The sequence below is a fragment of the Cynara cardunculus genome, unplaced genomic scaffold (genome assembly GCF_001531365.2).
Source record: "Cynara cardunculus var. scolymus isolate 2C unplaced genomic scaffold, CcrdV1 Un_Scaffold_526, whole genome shotgun sequence".
NCBI lineage: Eukaryota > Viridiplantae > Streptophyta > Magnoliopsida > Asterales > Asteraceae > Cynara > Cynara cardunculus.
This window is the reverse complement of record NW_020200584.1, coordinates 154,915-174,983: the sequence shown is the minus strand read 5'-3', so window position 1 is coordinate 174,983 and position 20,069 is coordinate 154,915. Positions and strand designations below refer to the sequence as shown.

Here is a 20,069-nt window from a genome sequence, read left to right as displayed (position 1 = left end):
CAATTGTCGATCCTAGATCTCTCAATAACACTAATAATCTAGTTAAGAATAACCAAATTATAGTGTTTTAATGGAGAAAGTGATGAACACTCAAGAATGAATTATAAACAATAAAGAACAGTCTTGAGCGTCAAAGGTTTCACTTTATTGATAAGAAAAACGTAAAAGAGACATTTAGTACAATAGGCTTAATCACCTATTTATACTAGAAAGCTAATTAGAAGATAACTATCTAACGAGACTTTTTAGCTAATCTTCTATTAACAGATAATGTTTATCTAAACTGTTGACAAGCTTTAATATTAAGATAAACTTGAAGTGTAGCTGTCGACTTGTCATCTCCAGTTGTCTTCCATGGTATGATGAATCATCCTTATCTTTAAATCTTCATCGTATGCCTCTGGATGAATTGCTGAATAATTCTCTTAAGTGTTGTTGACCAGAAGGGCGATGAAGATGCTCTTTCCATCGCATCCCTGGTCATCCATCGGCCCTCTTGTTGTTCTCCAGACTTGGCCAATTCTTCCTTGATGTCTTCATCGGTCTTCTGGTTCTTCATTACTTATTGTTTTTCATTACATTTTCACTTTATGAATTATGGGACTTAACATTATATGCTTAAGTGACAGCATGATAAATTAATATATTTTATCATACTAGTATTTGAATTTTTATGTAAGTGTGTAGGCATAATGTCGATATGTATGGCAAAAAAAATGTGTTAGTATGCATGAGTTTAAATGGGGGGAATGCATGCATGAGAATGGGGGGAATGCATGCATGTGAAGGTATATATGTATTCATGCACATGGAGGTTGTTTTTAGCCACCTTTCCAAAAAGGGAAGGGTATAAAAGGTTGGTGAGGCTTCCATTTTTCTTGTTTTAGCTACTTTTAATTTTGAAAGTACATTGAGAAGGAAAAGTTGATCGGATTACCTGTTGATCAAATTTCTAAAGYTGGTTTCAAAAGAATTTCAAAKGTGACTTGTTAAATGTCKTTAAAAAGTATTTTGATTTGTATACTGAAATGAGTTATGAATAATTACCCAGACTTAGTTATAAATCGGATACGTGTTGTCCGGATTTGTTATAAATCAGACATATTATTGTCCGATTTAAGAACAAATCGATCATAGAGTTGATTGGATTATTATGTTGATGAAATTCTATCATTGTAAAACGGATAGATGTTTTTAACGGAGAAGTAGGAAGACAATAAAAAGTTGTTCGGATTAAATATAAACCGATCAAAGTGTTGAGCGGAATTATGTAATTTGATTGAGTGAGGTTCGGATTTGAAAATGTTAGAAAATGTTGTATATGTATACCCGACAAAGCTTGATCGGATTAATCCTAATTATGTCCGGACTTGTAATTCGGACAAGTGGACTTGTGTTGTTCGGATTGATATATCAGCCAAGACTTGACCGGAGATGTAGGCCAGCTAAGTCCATGTTGACCAAATTGTTAAGGATTGACCAGATTTGTACTTTGACTAAAGTATTTGTTCAAATAAATCATCATTATAATATTCTTTTATGATGATAAAGAATGAGAATTTTGATAAAGATGATTTTGAATAGATGATATTCTATTACGACATTTATGACTGCGGTCTGTTCTAATTGAAAATATTCTGTAAAATGATTTGATGAAGAAATAAGGGTGGTATATCAATGAGAGGTGTATCATGGGATAAGGGTGTCATGTCAAGGAGAGGTGTATCATGGGATAAGGGTGGCATATCAAGGAGAGGTGTACCTTCAGATATAAGGGTGGCATTTGTATGTGTGATGTATGATATAACTCTTACTATTATAGCATTTAAGATTACTATGATATTAAGTCTTTATTTCTTTGTGATTTAAAGATTTAAGATTAGGGTTCTTATTGGATATCGTACTCTGGATGTTATTGAGAAGATGATAATATGTTTTTGGCCTGAAACTTCGAATAAACCTTGTTCTTAATTAAAAAGGGTTAAAAGTGGCTTTATGTGAAATCTGGTTGGTTCAAAGCTATTTGAGTTTGGGTATGTTATTTTAAAAGCTAAGTGATTGGCTTTGGAATTGGAAAAATAGTGGTATTATGTTTTACTTGTTCATATATTTGTTATATACATGAAAAGTTGATTTAAATAAAGTTTTGGTGATTTTCACCATGCAATGACATAGAAAAAGGGATCTCAGTAGACCTTCCGGTCTAACACTCATTTTGTGATTTTAAATATGTATTGCAGGAGGTGCTGACGGTAAGGGGAAAGGGAAAATGTGATATTTTTCTATATGCATGTCTGTATTAAGATTTGTCCATGATGTATATGGTTTTTGAAAGAATAATGTTGATTAGTACAAGAAATGTATTTTTGGGATTTTTGGACCACGTATTTTGAATGGTAGATTCTTGTACTTTGGGACCTTAATGGTGTATAAACATGTACTTCTTGTAAATGAAGTATGTGTTACATGCAATGTGTGGTATGGGGTGTTACAGAAAGTGGTATCAGAGCCTGAGTTTAAGAGATTTAGGTATTTAAAGCATGATACCTAGACTTAAAGTATTTCATTGCATGTTAAGGGTCCCGGACATAGTTAGTACCATCGGAAATAAATATGATGAGTTAAAACAACAGTGTGTAAGATAAATTTTGATTACATCTAGCCAGTGTAATTATGAATTTATAGGTACATATCTGGACTTGAATACTTCATTATATTTGGGAATGTGAATACGTGATCATTAACATGAAATCGGCAGATGTCTAGCCGAACGCGGAGATCTGAGAGAATTGCTCGTCATGAGTCTGAGGATAGAGAGGAATCGCCCGTTAATATTTCAACAAGTACTTATGGAAATAGAGGTCGGGGAAGATCAAGGGGAAGAGGTAGAGGACTAAGCCAGACACAGGGAAGGGGTCAGGCTGAAACACATTATGAACATTTAGAATCCCATTCTGGGAATGTTCAGGAGGAACAGGTGCCACACCTAGAATACATAACAACAGATATGTTGGCAGAGGAAATGGAGAGAGTTAAGGAAAACCTTGACATCTATCATGGGAATACCGGCCAGGGTTGAAACGGAAAGAGTGGAAGTGCATCCCTATGTTCAAGTAGCTCACAACAAGGAAGGAGACATCAAGATGTTCCTGACTTCTAAACCGTCAATTTTCTCTGGGGAAAGAGATCTAGTTAAGGCTATGTGCTGGATTAAGGAGATTGAATTTGTGTTTAACACCGTTAGATGTCCAGAAGCAGATAAAGTTCGATTTGCCGTATCTGTATTGAAGTCTAATGCTCTGTTTTGGTGTGAAGTGAAGTCTCTGGCTAGAACATATGTCTTACAAACATTATCTTGGGTGGAATTTGTAAATCGATTCAAAGATCGGTTCTGTCCCAAGACAGTTATACAACAAACGGAGGAAGATTTCTGAAGTTGGAACAGGGCAACGGAACTGTTCGGGGGTATACTGAAAAGTTCATTGAGTTCTCTCGGTTTGCTGAACATTACATCTCGTCAGAATCCAGGAAGGTAGAGAAGTATATCTAGGGGTTAAAACCTTAAATTCATGAATTTGTAATTGCTATGAACCCTACTACCTTTTCATTAATTGTGGATGCGGCGGAAGTTACTAAGCGAAATAAGAACCGGCAGACAGAGGGTAAAGTTGTAGAGAAAAGGAAATGATGAAATATGATAATAAAACTGAACAGAAGGTCGGTGAGAAATTATGTGCTCAGTGTCGAGAGGTTCCCCAAGGGGACTGTAAATCAGACCCAAGAAAATGTTACAAATGTGGCGAGGCGGGTCATTTGTCAAGAAACTGCCCAACCAACATAAGATGTTTTAATTGCAATTCCCCAGATCATATTCGACCCAACTGTCCGTTGTTGAGAACTCTGCAGTTAAACTATGGGAAATAATGTATCGGGTACTCGGGGAAGACTTAATGTATCCAGAGGAGGACAAGGAGGGGCGCGGGGTCGGTCCTTCCAGATGACAAAGAACGAGGTAGAGGCTGCACCAGATGTAGGAACATGTACCTTCCTTCTAAATTCTATACGTGCTAAGGTGTTGTTTGATTCTGGTGCAAACTTTTCATTTGTATCACCATCATTTGCTCAATTTGCATGTTTGAATTTTGTGCTACTTGATGAATTAGTAGTTCACACTGCTAATAGTCAGAGATCTGTTACTAGTGTATTCAATAACTGCGTTTTTGTTATTGAGGGGTGTGAGCTACCAATTCAGTTGTTCCCAATGCCGATGAAAGAGTTTGATGTAGTAGTAGGTATGGATTGGTTGGCAGAACATCAGGCCAGTATTGTTTGTAATAAGAAGATGATCATAATCATTTTTCCAGACAGAGGGTCAGTTGTTATCTATGGTGATCGCCAGGATCATCATACTAGCCTTTTGTTTGTGTTGAAAGCCCAGAAATGTATTCGAAAGAAGTGTCAGATATGTTTGGCATATATTATTGATACAAAGAAAGAGAAAGGAAAGTAGGAGTTGATTCCAATTGTTAATGAATACCCAGAAGTCTTTCCAGAAGATTTGTCTAGTTTACCACCAGACAGAGTTATTGAATTCAGAATTGATCTTTTACCCGGGGCAACACCAGTAGCCAAGGCGCCGTACCGGTTGGCTCCATCAGAATTGAAAGAACTAGTCACTCAGTTAAAGGATTTGCATGATGAAGGATCCATTTGACCTAGCACTTCGCCTTAGGGTGCTCCGGTCTTATTTGTTAAGAAGAAAGACAGATCTATGCGGATGTGTATAGATTATCAAGAATTGAACAAGCTCACAATCAAGAATAAGTATCCTTTGCCGAGGATTGATAACCTGTTTGATAAACAGGTGGGGGCGAGTTATTTTTCAAAAATCGACCTAAGATCAGGGTATCATCAGCTTAAGGTCAAGGAGGAAGACATCGCAACAACAGCTTTCCGAACTAGGTACGGGCATCATGAATTCTTAGTTATGCCATTCTGTCTAACTAATGCATCCGCAGCCTTTATGGATTTAATGAATAGGGTATGTAATGAATATCTTGATAAGTTCGTTATTGTATTTATTGACGATATTTTTATATACTCTAAAATCGAAGAAGAGCACGCATAACACGTTCGCCTGATACTTGAACTTCTGAAAAGAGAAAAGTTATATGCAAAATTGTCCAAGTATGAAGTTTGGTTAAGAGAAGTTCAGTTCTTGGGTCATGTCATTTCAGAAGCAGGGGTGAAAGTATACCCACCAAAGATAGAAGCAGTTGAAAAGTGGGAGGCCCCAAAGACTCCTTCTGAAATTCGAAGCTTTTTGGGTTTTGTAGGCTATTATCGTAAATTCATTCAAGACTTTTCTAAAATAGCCGTGCATTGACCAAACTGACTCGAAAGAATGTTAAGTTTCAGTGGGAGGAAGAACAGGAAAAACCCTTCCAACAGTTGAAAGATCATCTCTGTAGTGACCTGTTATTAACTCTACCAGACGGATCACAAGATTTTGTAGTATACAGTAATGCCTTGAAAATAGGGTTGGGTTGTGTGTTAATGCAAAAAGAAAGGTGATTTCTTATGCATCCAGACAACTAAAAGATCATGAGAAGCAAAATATCCAATTCATGATATGGAATTGGCAGCAGTGGTGTTTGCTTTGAAAATATGAAGGTATTATCTTTTAGAAAGAACTGAATATGCGGTAGCGTTGATGGATTGAACTTGTTAATGATTATGATTGTGAAATCCTCTACCACCCAGGAAAAGCGAATGTGGTAGCTGACGCTTTAAGTAGAAAAGAAAGAAGTGGAACTATAAAGACCATGGCAATGAGAATAAATTTAGTCCCTAATACTTAAAAAAATATGAGATGTCAGAAAGAAGCTATGAAAGAGGATCTTATCATGTCAGAAAGATTGGGTATGATGATTTCGACTTTGGAACTGAATGATGAAGGAATTATGTGCTTTCAAGGGCGAATTTGGGTGCCATATCATGGGGATATTCGGAAAGTTATTCTAAATGAAAGTCATAAGTCCGGTTACTCTATACATCCAAGTACCAATAAGATGTATAGATATCTAGAACTTTTTTTATTGGTGGCTCGAATTTAAGAAAGATATAGCCAGGTATGTGGAACAATGTATAACGTGTCTACAGGTTAAGATCGAGAACCAGAAGCCTTATGGAAATTTTCAATCTTTGGAGATTCCTATATGGAAGTGGGATCACATTACAACGGATTTTGCCATGAAATTACCTCGCACTCCAAAAGGGTATGACGCAATCTGGGTAATTGTTGATCGCTTATCTAAATCTGTGCATTTCCTACTTATAAGAGAGGGCTACTCTTTAGAAAAGTTGGCATAGATTTATATCAAAGCGATTGTAACTAGGCACGGTGTTCCACTATCTATTGTCTCTGATAGAGATAGTCGTTTCACCTCAAGATTTTGGGAAAGTTTGCAAAAATCTCAGGGGTCTAAAATCCTATTAAGTACAACATATCATCGGCAAACTGATGGGAAAAGTGAAACCATCCAAACTCTCGAAGACATGTTGAGAACTTGTGTCATTGACTTTGGGGGATCATGGGATGATCATTTACCGTTGATAGAGTTTGCTTATAATAACAGTTACCACTCCAACATCTAAGCGGCACCGTATGAGGTATTGTATGGACATAAATGTCGAACGTCGTTGTATTGGAACGAGGTAGGTGAGAGGCAATTGACAGGTCCCGATATTGTTCAAGAAACTTCCGAAAAGATTGAACAGATCCGTGAAAAAATCAAAACAGCACAAGACTGCCAGAAATGTTATGTCGATAATCGTCGAAAGCCGATTGAATTTTGTGTGGGCAATTTTGTGATGTTGAAAGTTTCTCCATGGAAAGGTGTTATCAGATTCAGAAAGAAAGGTAAGCTCAGTTCGACGTATATTGGGTCGTTCAGAATTTGTAAACGAATTGGGCCAGTGGCTTATCAGCTAGAACTACCAAAAGAGCTTAGTTTGATCCACAACACTTTTCATGTATCGAACTTCCGGAAATGCTTAGCTGATCCGAGTCTAGTTGTACCGCTTCTAGAAGTTAAGTTGGACAGTAAAATGAACTATGTGGAAACACCAGAAGTTGTGATTGACCGAAAGATTAGGGTGTTGAGAAACAAAGAGATCAGTTTGGTTATAGTATAGTGGAAGTTTCATAAGGGATCTGAGGCAGCTTCAGAATTAGAATCGAAAATGAGAACAAAGTATTCGTGGCTCTTTGAATACGTGATAACCGGGACAGAATTCCTTTGAGGGGTGGATAATGTGATAACCGGGTTTTGGTTGTCACCTGAGGTAATTAATATGTGATTATTTATTATATGATTACGTGACAACATAATAAATTAATATATTTGATCATGCGCGTATGTGAATTTTTATGCATAAATGTGTAGGCATAATGTGGATATGTATGGCAAAAAAAAATGTGTTAGTATGCATAAGTTTAAATATGCATAAAGATGCATGCATGGTATTATATATATGCATGAAAATGGTGGGAATGCATGGATGAGAAGGTATATAAGTATGCATGCACATGGAGGCTGTTTTTTGCCGCCTTTCCAAAAAGGGAAGGGTATAAAAGGAGGGTGAGGCCTCCATTTTCCTTCTTCGGGCTACTTTTAATTTTGAAAGTAAATTGAGAAGGAAAATTTGATCGGATTACCTGTTAATCAAATTTCTAAAGCTGGTTTCAAAAGAATTTCAAAGGTAAGTGGTTAAATATCTTTAAAAAGTATTTTGATTTGTATACTGAAATGAGTTATGGATAATTATCCGAACTTGGTTATAAATTGGATACGTGTTGTCCGGATTTGTTATAAATTGGACATAGTATTGATCGGATTATTATGTTGATGAAATTCTATCTTTGTAAACCGGATAGTTGTTTTTAATGCAGAAGTAGGAATACGATCAAAAGCTGTTCAGATTAAATATAAACCAATCAAGGTGTTGAGCATAATTATGTAATCCGATTGTGTGAGGTTCGGATTTGAAAATGTTAGAAAATGTTGTATATGTACACCGGACAAAGCATGATCGGATTAATCCTAAGTCTATCCGGACTTGTAAATCGGACAAGAGGACTTGTGTTGTCCGGATTGATATATCGGCCAAGACTTGACCGAAGATGAAATCCGACCAAGTCCATGTTGACCAAATTGTTAAGGATTGACCTGATTTGTACTTTAACTAAAGTATTTTGTTATAACCGGGTTTTCTACAAACCGAGATTAAGGTAACATATGTGTTAAATACGTGATGAACATGCATGATTATTTTAATGCATAGAATGATTATATGTGATGACATGATGCATGCATGAATCATATGAAAAATACATAAGACGGTGCATATATGTGTTAAGATATAACTATGAAAGACATTATTATAATGTATAAAGATTTGATATCTTCATAATGAAGAAATCATGGGTTTTATATTATTAAACCACCGCCCAAAATGTTTTGATTGGTAAGTGTCCTCACCGGCATAAAGCTTTATAATTTTTAAAGCAATCACCGCCTTCATTTGGATATAAAAAGGAAGTGATACGGCTTAAATCCTATAAAAAACTTTCTGTTTGAAAAGAAAAGAGTGTTCTTGAGAAAAAGAAGAACCAAGGTGGTGAAAATAATTTAAGAAGAACCGTGTGCAGTTAGAGACTTTCTACAAATTCTGTTTGGTTAAGGTGAGTTTTAAAACTACCTTTGATTTAATCCTTACGTTTTTATTTTGCTGTTTGTTATAAACTACATATTTTGTCTTGAATTCTAGAAAGAAGTTGTTAGAACCGTTGTTAACGGTTTGAAGATGATATTATAGTGATAAGAACTTTTGAAAAACTGTTTTGAGAAAACAGAAGCAGAACTGTGTTATAAACAGTTTGATATAATGTTCTATTTGAAAGGGTTTAACGAAAACATAATTTTCTGGAAAAACTGTTAAAAGAATGGGATATTTTTTAAAGATTGATGGTTTTTACAAAGATCTGCTTTGAAGCCATGATTGGTGGAAAAACTATAGCAATATCTCGCCAAGACGTGAGACTACGGTCCGTCTATTGGGAGTGATCTATAGATTTTGTAGATAAACTATGAATGAGGATTCGATAAGATAGTTGTGACTACGGTCCTTCATCCGAACTAGTTCATAGATTTTTTTTGCAAATAAGGGTGGCATATCAAGGAGAGTATATTTTGGCATAAGGGTGGCATAAAAAGGAGAGTCTACTTTGGTATAAGGGTGGCAATGGTATTATAACTCTTGCTATTATATCTTTTAAGATTACAATAGATTTTAGTTCTTATTTCTTTGTGACTTGAAGACTCGGAGATGTTGTTCTTATTAGAAATAATAGTATTGATGTTATTGAGAAGGGGAAAACTTGCTTTATGGTCATTGGTTTTGGTTAAAAGTGTTTTGGATCAAAGCATTGATTTATGAGGAAACAGAGGGGCTCTAGTTGTTCCTTGCAAGGAACCAGATGAACTCAGATTGTCCCACATAAATAAGAACCAGAGAAGTTATGGTTTATGATTTTGAAATTCATGTGTCTTATAGAAAACTTTTATTAAAATAGAGGCTCTGTGTCCTCTAGGACCTAGCTCTACGTCGAAATCATGTTTAAAAGATATTTTATAAAATTTGTTGTTTTACTCGCAAAGAAAGACAAACCAAGTGGAAGTTTTGGTTGGTCTTCCTCTCGGAACCAAAGGCTCTAGTTAGTGGAACCAGAAGCTCTGGTCCTATTTTAAAACTTATATTTTCTAAACAGGTTATACTCGAAGCATTTCTTAAAAGCAAGTCCAGAGGGGCTCTGGTTGATTTACATATTGAACCAGAAGCTCTTGTTGGTCTTGCAGAGTTGGAACAGAGGCTTTGGTCCATGTGACGAAGTTTTTGGTCAGGCTTGAAACCTTTATTAGACAATCCCGCATAGACAAGAAAGTTTCTTTTCATGTATAAAATGATTTATGAACCTTATGATCTGGAAACCAAGTGGAAGCTCTGGTTGGTCTTACGAAATTGAGCCAGAGACTCTGGTTAGTAGAACCAGAGGCTCTGAAGAGCCAGAGGAGCTCTGGTCCTTAACCGCCAAATTTTTTTCTAAGTCTGATCCATAAATACCAACGTTTGCTAAATGCAGACAGTTATGATTATACTCCTCCTAAATCATATGTTTATACTTGATAAAATATTTTGGTGATCTTCACCCTACATAACATGAAAAAGGGAAACCTCACTAGACATTCATGTCTAATCCTCTCTTACATTTTAATATGTGTGCAGGTAATGATAGTAAAGAAAAAGGATTACTTTGATTATTCCTTATGTGATTAGTTACGTGGAGCTTATTTGGATTATGTCTAGTCATTTGAAGTTACATCATCAAGAATGTATTTTGGAATTTTTGGTCCATGTATTCTGAATGGTAGATTCTTGTACTTTGGGACCTGAATGGTGTATAAACAGGTATTTCTTGTAAATGAAATATGTGTTACATGCAATGTGTGGTATGGGGTGTTACAGAAAGTGGTATCAAGGAACAACCAGAGCCCGTCTGGTTCCTTTCAAGGAACAACCAGAGCCTTCTGGTTCCTTTCAAAGAACAACCAGAGCCTCTCTGGTTCCTCTTAACCCAAAATATATGTTTTAAAACAGAGTTTTATCCAAGACCATTGGTCATAGACCAAGTTTTCCCCTTCTCAATAACATCAATACTATCATTTMTAATTAGAGCAACATCTCTGAGTCCTCAAATCACAAAGAAGTAAGAACTCAAAGCTCTTGCAATCTTAAAAGACATAATAAGACGAGCTATAATATCTACACACTATTGTCACCCTTATATCCAAATGTACACCTCTCCTTGATATGCCACCCTTATAGCCGAAGGTACACCTCTCCTTGATATGCCACCCTTATCCCATGGTACACCCCTCCTTGATATGCCGCACTTATTTTCTCATCAAAATCTATAGATTAGTTCCAAACGAAGATAGACCAAAGTCACAACCGTCTTGATGAAACAAGCTCCATACTTTTATCCACAAAATCTATAGATTAATCCCAAACAAAGACAGACAGAAGTCCCAACCGTCTTGAAGAAATATCCTCTATAGTTTTAAATCATTAATGGTTTCAAAACAATTTTATCATAAAAACTTTGAAACTCAAGAACAATCAGTTCTTTCAACAATTTCCAAACACCAAGTCTCCTTTAAATCCTCAAAACATGATATCATTCCAAATCTGTTTTAAAGAGCAAAATCTGCTATTCCAAATCCAATATCATAAACACATATCTATAAAACTGTTAGAAAACAATTTTCACCAATCTTTTCCAAATATCAAACCATCAAAACCCCACAGTTTTCAAATAACGTTACATAAGAATTTTAGTTATCAAAAACTCACCTTACAAGCACAAATTCTACATATTTAGACACCCAAATTCGTCAAACTGTGCAATAGTTCCTTCTTCAAGAACACTTCCACCGCCACACACACACGCTTTCTTTTCTCTCAAAGGTTCCTTTTTCCAAAAACAAGATAAGATAAGATCTTATCTTTTTACTTCCCTATATATATTTCTTAATAAGGCGGTGGTGGATTTTACTATTATAAAACTCTTTGGGCGGTGGGTTTTAATATTTTAAAATTCACCTTTCTTAACCATGAATGATTTCCTCGTCTCATAATAAAATATTAATAACCCAATCAAGCATTTTACCCCACGAAATATGTAATTCAATTTACGTATATATATCTATATGAACACTTAAGCATGTATGTACTGAACCTTGTATGTACACACATATTCTTATGCATGCACAATATCATCTTTTTCATGTGTATGCATATTATTCATGCACTTAAATAAATAACATGCATGCCATCACATATTTCACTGAGTCATCACATATAAGTTACCTCCATCTAGGTTGTCTGAAACCCGGTTATAACATGTAGAGTATCCACAATGGAGGATAAGAATGGTGAATTTCTTGGAGGGGATGGACATAAATCTTCTCATATTTGTTATGGAAGGTCCCTACATTCCCCAAACTGTTGTACCAAGAGTTCATGGAAAAAGCACTGCTGAAGAAGTAGCAGCTTACTATATGATGAAAGATGAGAGCAATTGGGACGAGGATGACAAAGAGAGAGTAGAAGCTGGCAGGAAGGCTAAGAGACTGATTACAATGGCCATTCCCATTGAGATTTTTCAATATTTGGATACTTGTATCATGGCCAAGGAGATATGAGATGAACTTGCAAGCCAACAGCAGGGAGGAGCTAAAACGAAGAAAACTCGAAGGGCCCAATACTTAAATAAATACACTAATTTTAAAGTATTGCCAGATGAACCAATTCAGAAGACCTATGGCCGATTCAACACCATGATAAATCAATGCCGTAGAAATAACATTGCAAGGACGAAAGAGGAAAACAACGTCCTATTCTTTAAAAGTCTCGGTGATGAATGGACACAAATATCTATGTCTTTACAAGCAAATCAGGACTTAGATAGCTGGTTACTTGATGATGTCTATGGAACACTTGCTACCCAAGAGCAAGACATTATGAAAAGGAAGGTGTCCATCGGAGGACCTCTTGCCTTAGTTTCTGAAGAAAAGGAGGTTTCAAGGGGCTCTTCTAAGGAACACAAAAAGAAGTGCAAGAAGGCCTTGGTAGTAGATTCTGAATCTAAAGAAAAGTATCAGATTCTGATGATAATCTCAAGGTATTTGCCAACTCTCTTGCCATGATAACCAAAAAGTTACAGAAGAAGTTCGTCAAAAGACCCTTCGAAAAGGATAATAGAAGAGACTCCAGAAAAGAAAGATTCCATCTTGCTTATGGACAGAAGACAGTAAAATTTCATTAGAGAGATGAAAGAGAGAAGAGAGAGAAGATAGAGAAGAGAGAAGAGAAGACAAAAGAGAAGGAGGAGACAAAGGAAAAATGGTCTTCGATGCTACCGGTGCAGAAAGCTAGGCCATTTTTCAAAGGACTACAAAGGACGTCTGATCAAGGACGCAGACTACTGCAAGAACAAATACAAGTACAATCCGAGAGAAAGGAGCCTGATGGCTGAAAAATAAAATTGGGTGTCCGACTCTTTGTTTGATGAAGAAGACAAGGCGCTCATATGTCTGATGGCCAAGTCCACTGTAGAATCCACTTATGACTCCGATGACCAGGTATATAACTCTTCCCATGATGAAACCAACTATGCTCCATCTGAGTTAGAGTTAAAGGTCATAAAACTTTCAGAAGATTTTCTTAAATTAAAAGAAAAATTAAATTTTGAAAAATCTGAAAGGTTAAAAGCAGAGAATCTCTTTTTAAAATCCTTTAAATCTCTTTTGAGAGATTGTATTTTCCATTCAATAAAGAAAGCGGCGGCCGATTTCTATTCATCATCTTCTACAAATCTCTTTTTAAAATCCTTTACATTACTCTACTGTCAGATCTGGAATTAACATTATCCTAGGCAGAAAGACTGAACTCAATAGCTCTTAAAGACTTCTTTCAAAAAGAAAGAGAGATTTTTCATCTGAAGCTTCAAACCAATGAACTTTTGATGAAGAAATATAAAAATGCCCAAAACGTTTATGAAAAACTTAATGGTCAAACTGATTACCAAGGAATCAGATTCAATGATCTTGACTCTTTCATCGAGAACAAGAAATCCACTATTGAATCCACTTTTAAACTTGGATGTGTTCAAAAACCCGACTTTTCTCCTAAACCCAAAGCTTCTTTCAAAAGAGTAAAGTCGATGAGAAAACAATTTTCTCAAGGCAAGATTTTCAAAACGTGGTTTATGAGTGCAACACTACTAAGAAACCTGATTAAAAGGATGATGCCTCAAAATCATAGACCGATGGAAACCTCATGGTTAAACCAGAACCTCTGGTTATCATTTCCTCAAGTTCATCAGGAAGTGCTTATGATGGAACAGAACATCTTAGTAAGGAATCATATTCTAAAGGATCGATGAATGATTCAAGTAACCTTGAAAATTCATCTATGAAATCAGAAGCGATGGATCTCCCAAAGGACAGTTCAGAACGTTCAATCTCAGAACCTATCTCTCTTAAAAACGTTCACGAAAATTTCGATTTTGAGAAGTCTGCAAGAGACTTTCTTGATTTTGATTCTGAAGATGAAATAATCTGTGAATCGCCAGAAGTAATTGTGGATAAGAAAAACGCAAGTTCCGAAAATCACAATGAATTCTAACCTCTCAGACTTGTATGTAAAAGCAAAAAATTCTTCAGACCTAGAAAAAGGAAAGTTGAATAAAGTTAAGTCTACCAAGGAATCTTCACAAGGCCCGACCCCTCGCTTTAAATTTATAAAGTTCAATCCTGAACAGAAAAAAAAAGTGGCCTGCTTCTGAAAATTCTAATTTCATATTTCATCTCCTTTATCTAAAAGGAAAAAAGGTTGTTGATTCTCTCTCCCTCATTGATTTGATGATAAACCCTTTTACCTTATACGAAGTATTTATGTTCCAGTTTTCAGATCCAACGATCATCACTGAGTCTGTTCAGTGATCGCTGAAGAACTTGTAATGTAAATCCAATTAGCAACAACAATACTTCAAGAAGACAAAACTCACACCAAAGAACCTTCAACGAAAGTCGAAGACTGAAACTGAAGATTTGAGACTAGCAAGTACGTGATCTGAATCGGTATTCAGTTATTACAATCTTGTCTACATATGTGTGAAGACTGCCCAAGCCTCAGTGAATGCTGAAGAGACCTTCAGGTTATTCCAGCATTCAACGATCAAAAGAAGCCTGTTGAGCATGATTGTTTTGGTCTTGTCCTCATACACACAAAGGACAATCCCTTACCCTTTCTAAAAGATAGTACGATACAGAGCCGATTAATTAACACTATTACCCACCAACTTTGTGAAAGGATGTCTGCTCATGAATAGGATTTTGTACTATTCACTGTAGCAAAAGGACAAGTCATTGCCTAAACGCTTGACACGCGTTCTAACCCTACCACATTGCTTTAAATGTGCATTTAAAACAATGGGTATAAATAGATGTGTTCTATCTCCATTCAGAGATAGTCCTTACTCTATCTTACTTACGCTTAAGTAAAAGAACACACATCTAAGAACAATATGCTCATCCTCAAGAGCAAGTTAGAATCTCTTTGTTGTATTATAAATTGTTCTCTCCTAGATAGAACTTATTTTCTTCTAAGTCTTTAACAACAAATCTTTTCTTTATTTGCTAAGAATTAGTGTGTAACTTTAGATTGTTTAGATAGGTTTTATTTACCTTATCTTTCCGCAAACAATCTTGTAAAATCTGTATTGATCCTTCTTTACCAATATATATATATATTTTAAATTTGAAAAGTTTACTGTGTTTGTATTCATCCCCCCTTCTACAAACAATTATACACATCTTGTAGACCCTAACGGGACCAACAAGAGGTGTCAGAGTAATGTATTCTCTTCTTTAGTTGTTTAGTTGTTTTCTGCATTAAATTATGTCCTTCTTTAGATAATCTTATTGCTTTCAAAATGGCTTTACAAAACATAAACAYACACTTTCAAGGCAATGGCTCTCTTGCCAAACCTCCCCGTTTTATCTGAGACAACTTTAGTCTCTGGAAAAATCGTATCCYTCTTTCTRGAAAGTGTGGATCCTGAAATTTCATACTACATAGAAAATGGACCATATGTTCCATATGCTATTTCTGTGACTGTTCATGAAATAGCTACGACTACCGCGAATCCTGAACGGTAGATTCCAAAGTTCCCTTTTCAATGGAGCGATGAAGACAAGAAAAAGATAGCTATAGACACTCGTGCTAGGTCTATAATAGCTATGTCTCTTCCTAATGAGGTTTATCACTCTGTGATGAAACTCAGATCCTATAAAGCCATGTGGACACTTTATGTATTCAATATGAAGGAACGTATCAGGTTCAATAATTAAGGAAGATCAATCTAGTAAGACAATACAAAAGCTTTCTCTATGGAAAGAAGACATTGTCTGAAGTACATCAACATTTTAACTGTCTTCTTATTGATTTAAGGACTGTAGGTAGGGAATATTCTAATTCTAAAACTTTAATTAAGTTTCTAGAATGTCTTCCTGAATCTTGGGATACTTATTCCATGTGTCTCAAGATGTCCATTGAGATGTCCTCTCTCTCTCTCTTAGCACTCTTTACGGGATCTTGCTCAATCATGAGCAATCTCGTCAGCTGAAATGAAATCTGATCAAAGATTCCAAGGAAATGAAGAGCTCTCCTTTAGCTCTAATCTTTGAAGAAGCATCARCTGAAACCCCTTCTTMTTCTTTTTYTTCTTCTCTTYCTCTTGTTGTTACTACTATGTTAGATTCTACTAACTCTGAGGATGTATCAGAATCTGATCTTGCAGATTTTGATGAATCACTAGCGTTATTAACTAAATCTTTTAGGACATTCGCCAACAATAGTAACTTCCGCAAATCTCCTTTGTTGACCTTAAAGGAAAAGCCAAAGTCTGATAAGATAGACAAGGCTTCAGTGATCTACTACAACTGTCACCGCACAGGTCATTTTGATGGTGAATGTTGATCCAAGAAGGCTGGGACACCATCATCCAAAATCCCATCCTTCTTCAAATCCAGGGATGATAAATATCTGAAGCTGAAGTAGAAGTACAAGAAGATGAAGAACCACCAGCGAAAGGCCAAGAGACTTGTCACAGAAGAGCACGATTGGGCTGATTCTGATGAATCATCATCTGATGAGGAAGATGCGATCTATCTATGCTTAATGACCAAAGATGTCAAAGAGGAAACTCCAGAGACATCAACTTTAAATGATCCCTCATCATATTCACCCACTCAGGTATGTATCCTGAATGAACCCTCTTCTTCTTCCTCTTCTAGCCTATAAGCAATAGACAAGTTGACGGTGGACCTTTACAATGCCCTTAATGGCAAGTCTAAAGCAGAAATGCTTAATCTTGATCTTCAAGAACAGTTGATGGTTTGCCATTCTTAGATCAAGGAGCTGACCAAGGTTGAAGAAAACCTTAAAGATCCGGTCATTATGAACAAAGCCATCACTGTCGAACGCAAACAGGCTATAGCTGAGCGTGAGCGAGCAATCGCTGAAATCAAGGTTGAGAAGGCTACCATTGAAGATGGTGTAGACCCTCTGTCAAAGCCTCTTAGATCATTAACGCTTAGATCCCGGCCAAGATAAAGACTGGTCTATGATTTTCCTATGATCACGAAGTGTCACTAACAGGTCCAAGCTCAAGTTTGACACCTTTGTCTCTTCCATTCCTGACACTTCTTCCTCTCAATCTTCTTTAACTGAGAGTCATCTTGATGGAACTCCTTCGAGTTTAGGTTGCAAAGACAAGGGTAAATCCATTATCATAGCACCTCTTTTCAAGAAGTCTAATAAGTCAAGTAGATCTAGATCTATTCCTTCATATTGTAAAACTTCTTCTTCTTCAGGGACTAAGAAATCTAAACCTGTTCAGAAGTCTAAGTCTCAGCTCAAGGTGAATGCTTCACCTAAGGACTCCAAAGCCTAAAAAATTCCTCCTAGAACTAATGAGAAGGGAATCCTTGGAGCTGGTCCCTCTTCTAATCTGATACTTCCTRGCCCTGAAGCTACCTTCAGCTATAGGAAGTGTAAGCATTGTGGTGAAAATACACACATTGCCAGTAAGTGTCCTTCTGCCGCCAAGGTTGGTCCACCAGCTAAGGGAAAAAAATTAGATAAGCTGAGATATTAACCAAAGCAAAATCAACCATTAAGRCTGSAAAAGAAACCAAAGTGAAGAAAACCACTAGAGCCTCCTCTTCAGGCTCAGTGAAGACAACAACTGATGCAAAGCCTTTAGTATCAAATGTTGTGGTTCCAACCACTTGTGCCTCTTCATCAGGCTCAGGGAAGACATCCACTGACCCTATCTCACTAGCATCAGAGGTTGTTCCCCTTTCCACAAAATCTCTCCAGGTTCAGTGAAGCCGTCTGCTGACTCTGGCTCTTCACAGTGGATGAAGCATCTAACATTGCTGAACCCAAATAGATGGGTACCAAAAGCATTTTTAAACCTTTCCCTTGTATAGGATGTCAAAGGCATATAGTATATAGATAGTGGATGCTCAAGGCACATGACCGAAGAAAATCCCTGCTCATCAACTACAAGGAAGAATGAGGACCTTCTGTGACCTTCGGAGGTAATGGAAAAGGATATACCAAAGGTTTTGGTATAGTGCACTTCTCTCCTCCTTCTCCTCCTCAGGTGGTGAAGACAAAGGCGAACCCCCCTGCATCTATCCCAACCACCAAAAATCCCTTCTTCCAAACGACCTTCACAACCAACTTTGGTTCTCCTCAGAGAGCCAAGAAAGCCAAAATGGGGATAGCCACATCTCTAGTTGAATCCTCTCAACAGGTTTCAGCTATTGAAACTAGCCTTACCCTCGAGGCACCTTTAGCTAACCTCCCCAGCTCTTCAGTGGTACCTATCCCAACTGCCTTAGTGGCTCAAATCATTGAAGGTGTGAATATCAGCGCCACCACCGCTGACCACCCACCCACAAGTTCTCTCAGCCATCTTCTCTTCTCCTTCTTTGGTCGCTTCACATGTTCATGATTCATCGGCGAATGTTCTCCCTGATGACGAGACACACACCACTGGACCTGAGGTTGCTCCTTTCGAAGCTTCTCAGTATACAAATGCTTATCCTCCCGAGGGCATCGTGGAGGAAGCAAGTGATAATCCTTTGGATGTCGATGATGTCCCGTCAGGTACTCCATCTCCCTACCCCTTCACTTCTTCTAACCCCGAGCTTCTATTTGCTCACTTTCCATCTTTTTTAGGTCCTTCTGTGCCTCAAGCCATGGACGAAGAAGAAGAGGTGTACGACGAAGATGATGAAGATTATGACATGGCTTCCGATGTCAAACTCCTTATCCCAACCATCGATACCCTCTTCTGTAAGATGACCGAAGTTCATCAAGATATGCCTCGCAAGGCTGATGTCGTTGCAGACCTCTCAGCCTTCAAAGCTGAAGTTTAAGAAGTCAAGAACCAGCTCTCGTCTCATCAAGAGGCTGTTCGAGCCAATGCTGAAGCCATCGCTACTCTTTCTAGCAGGGCTGATAAAGCTCAAGCTCAAGCTCAGTCTCTCCAGCAGACGAAGCTCCTCTAGTAGGTCATGGATGTTATTGCCAACCACCACCAGTGATCTCTCTCTCTTTCACCGCTGATGACCGTGCTTAGCTTAATGAGATGCGCGAAGCAATGACCACCCTATCCAGTGCTCTGTCACGGCTAGAGGAGATGATGGTTCTCCAACAAGGCATGGACCAACTCTGAACCAACAACCAATGAAGCTGAAGCTGAAGCTCCTAGAGCTGAAGCTGAAGTTGAGGTTGCCTGTGATATCCCAACCTCCGGTGAAGCTGCTATAGATGAGGAAGTTGATGCCATCCCTCGTGATGATGAACTTCCCATCACCTCTGCACATACTGCTAGTAATGTGGAAGAAGAAGATGATCAAGACGAAGATGATGGAGGTGATGAATCTGATCTTCCAGACTCCGACAGTGATCTTGATTGCCATGACGATGATGATGATGAAGATGAATTCACCATCCAGTTCCAGCATCCAACAACCACCACCAAAGGAGTTGCCCTCATGGAATTCGCATCCTAGAGGGAGCAAAGGGAAGAAGAGTCTGTGCCTGAAAGGAACCAGGGTCATTCGTCGAAAGGCAAAGGAGTCGCTGAAGAAGGGAATTTGAAGGTACTATTTCAACACCCTTAACCCTTGTTGGATGACTCTGCCTCTCAGGTAGTCATCACCTCCCTCTATCAACTTGACATTCCTTCCACTACCTGTGATCGGTTGGAATGGGTTCCTAATCACCCTATCTCTAGTGCTCTTGTCGACCAGCAGATGACTCAGGTCAGGGAGTCACTCGACCAGACTAGAGTAAAAATTCCT

General features: G+C 37.5%; 1 protein-coding gene across 1 annotated transcript; it reads left to right on the top strand.

Moving 5' to 3' along the window:
- The first annotated feature begins 16,758 nt into the window (after positions 1–16,758).
- On the top strand, positions 16,759–19,778 carry LOC112501760 (acidic repeat-containing protein-like). The gene is made up of 5 exons (XM_025105473.1): positions 16,759–16,941; positions 17,098–17,242; positions 18,631–18,867; positions 18,940–19,133; positions 19,422–19,778. Exons 1-5 carry the CDS (start codon positions 16,759–16,761, stop codon positions 19,776–19,778), a joined length of 1,116 nt encoding a protein of 371 aa, XP_024961241.1.
- Positions 19,779–20,069: the final 291 nt, after the last annotated feature.

Excerpts from the sequence above, each read along its gene's own strand:
- LOC112501760 (XM_025105473.1), top strand. The coding sequence starts at position 16,759 with ATGAAGAACCACCAGCGAAAGGCCAAGAGACTTGTCACAGAAGAGCAC. Across the intron at positions 16,942-17,097 it reads CATCATATTCACCCACTCAG|ATCAAGGAGCTGACCAAGGT; the intron begins GTATGTATCCTG and ends TGCCATTCTTAG. Across the intron at positions 17,243-18,630 it reads GAAGGCTACCATTGAAGATG|CGCCACCACCGCTGACCACC; the intron begins GTGTAGACCCTC and ends TGTGAATATCAG.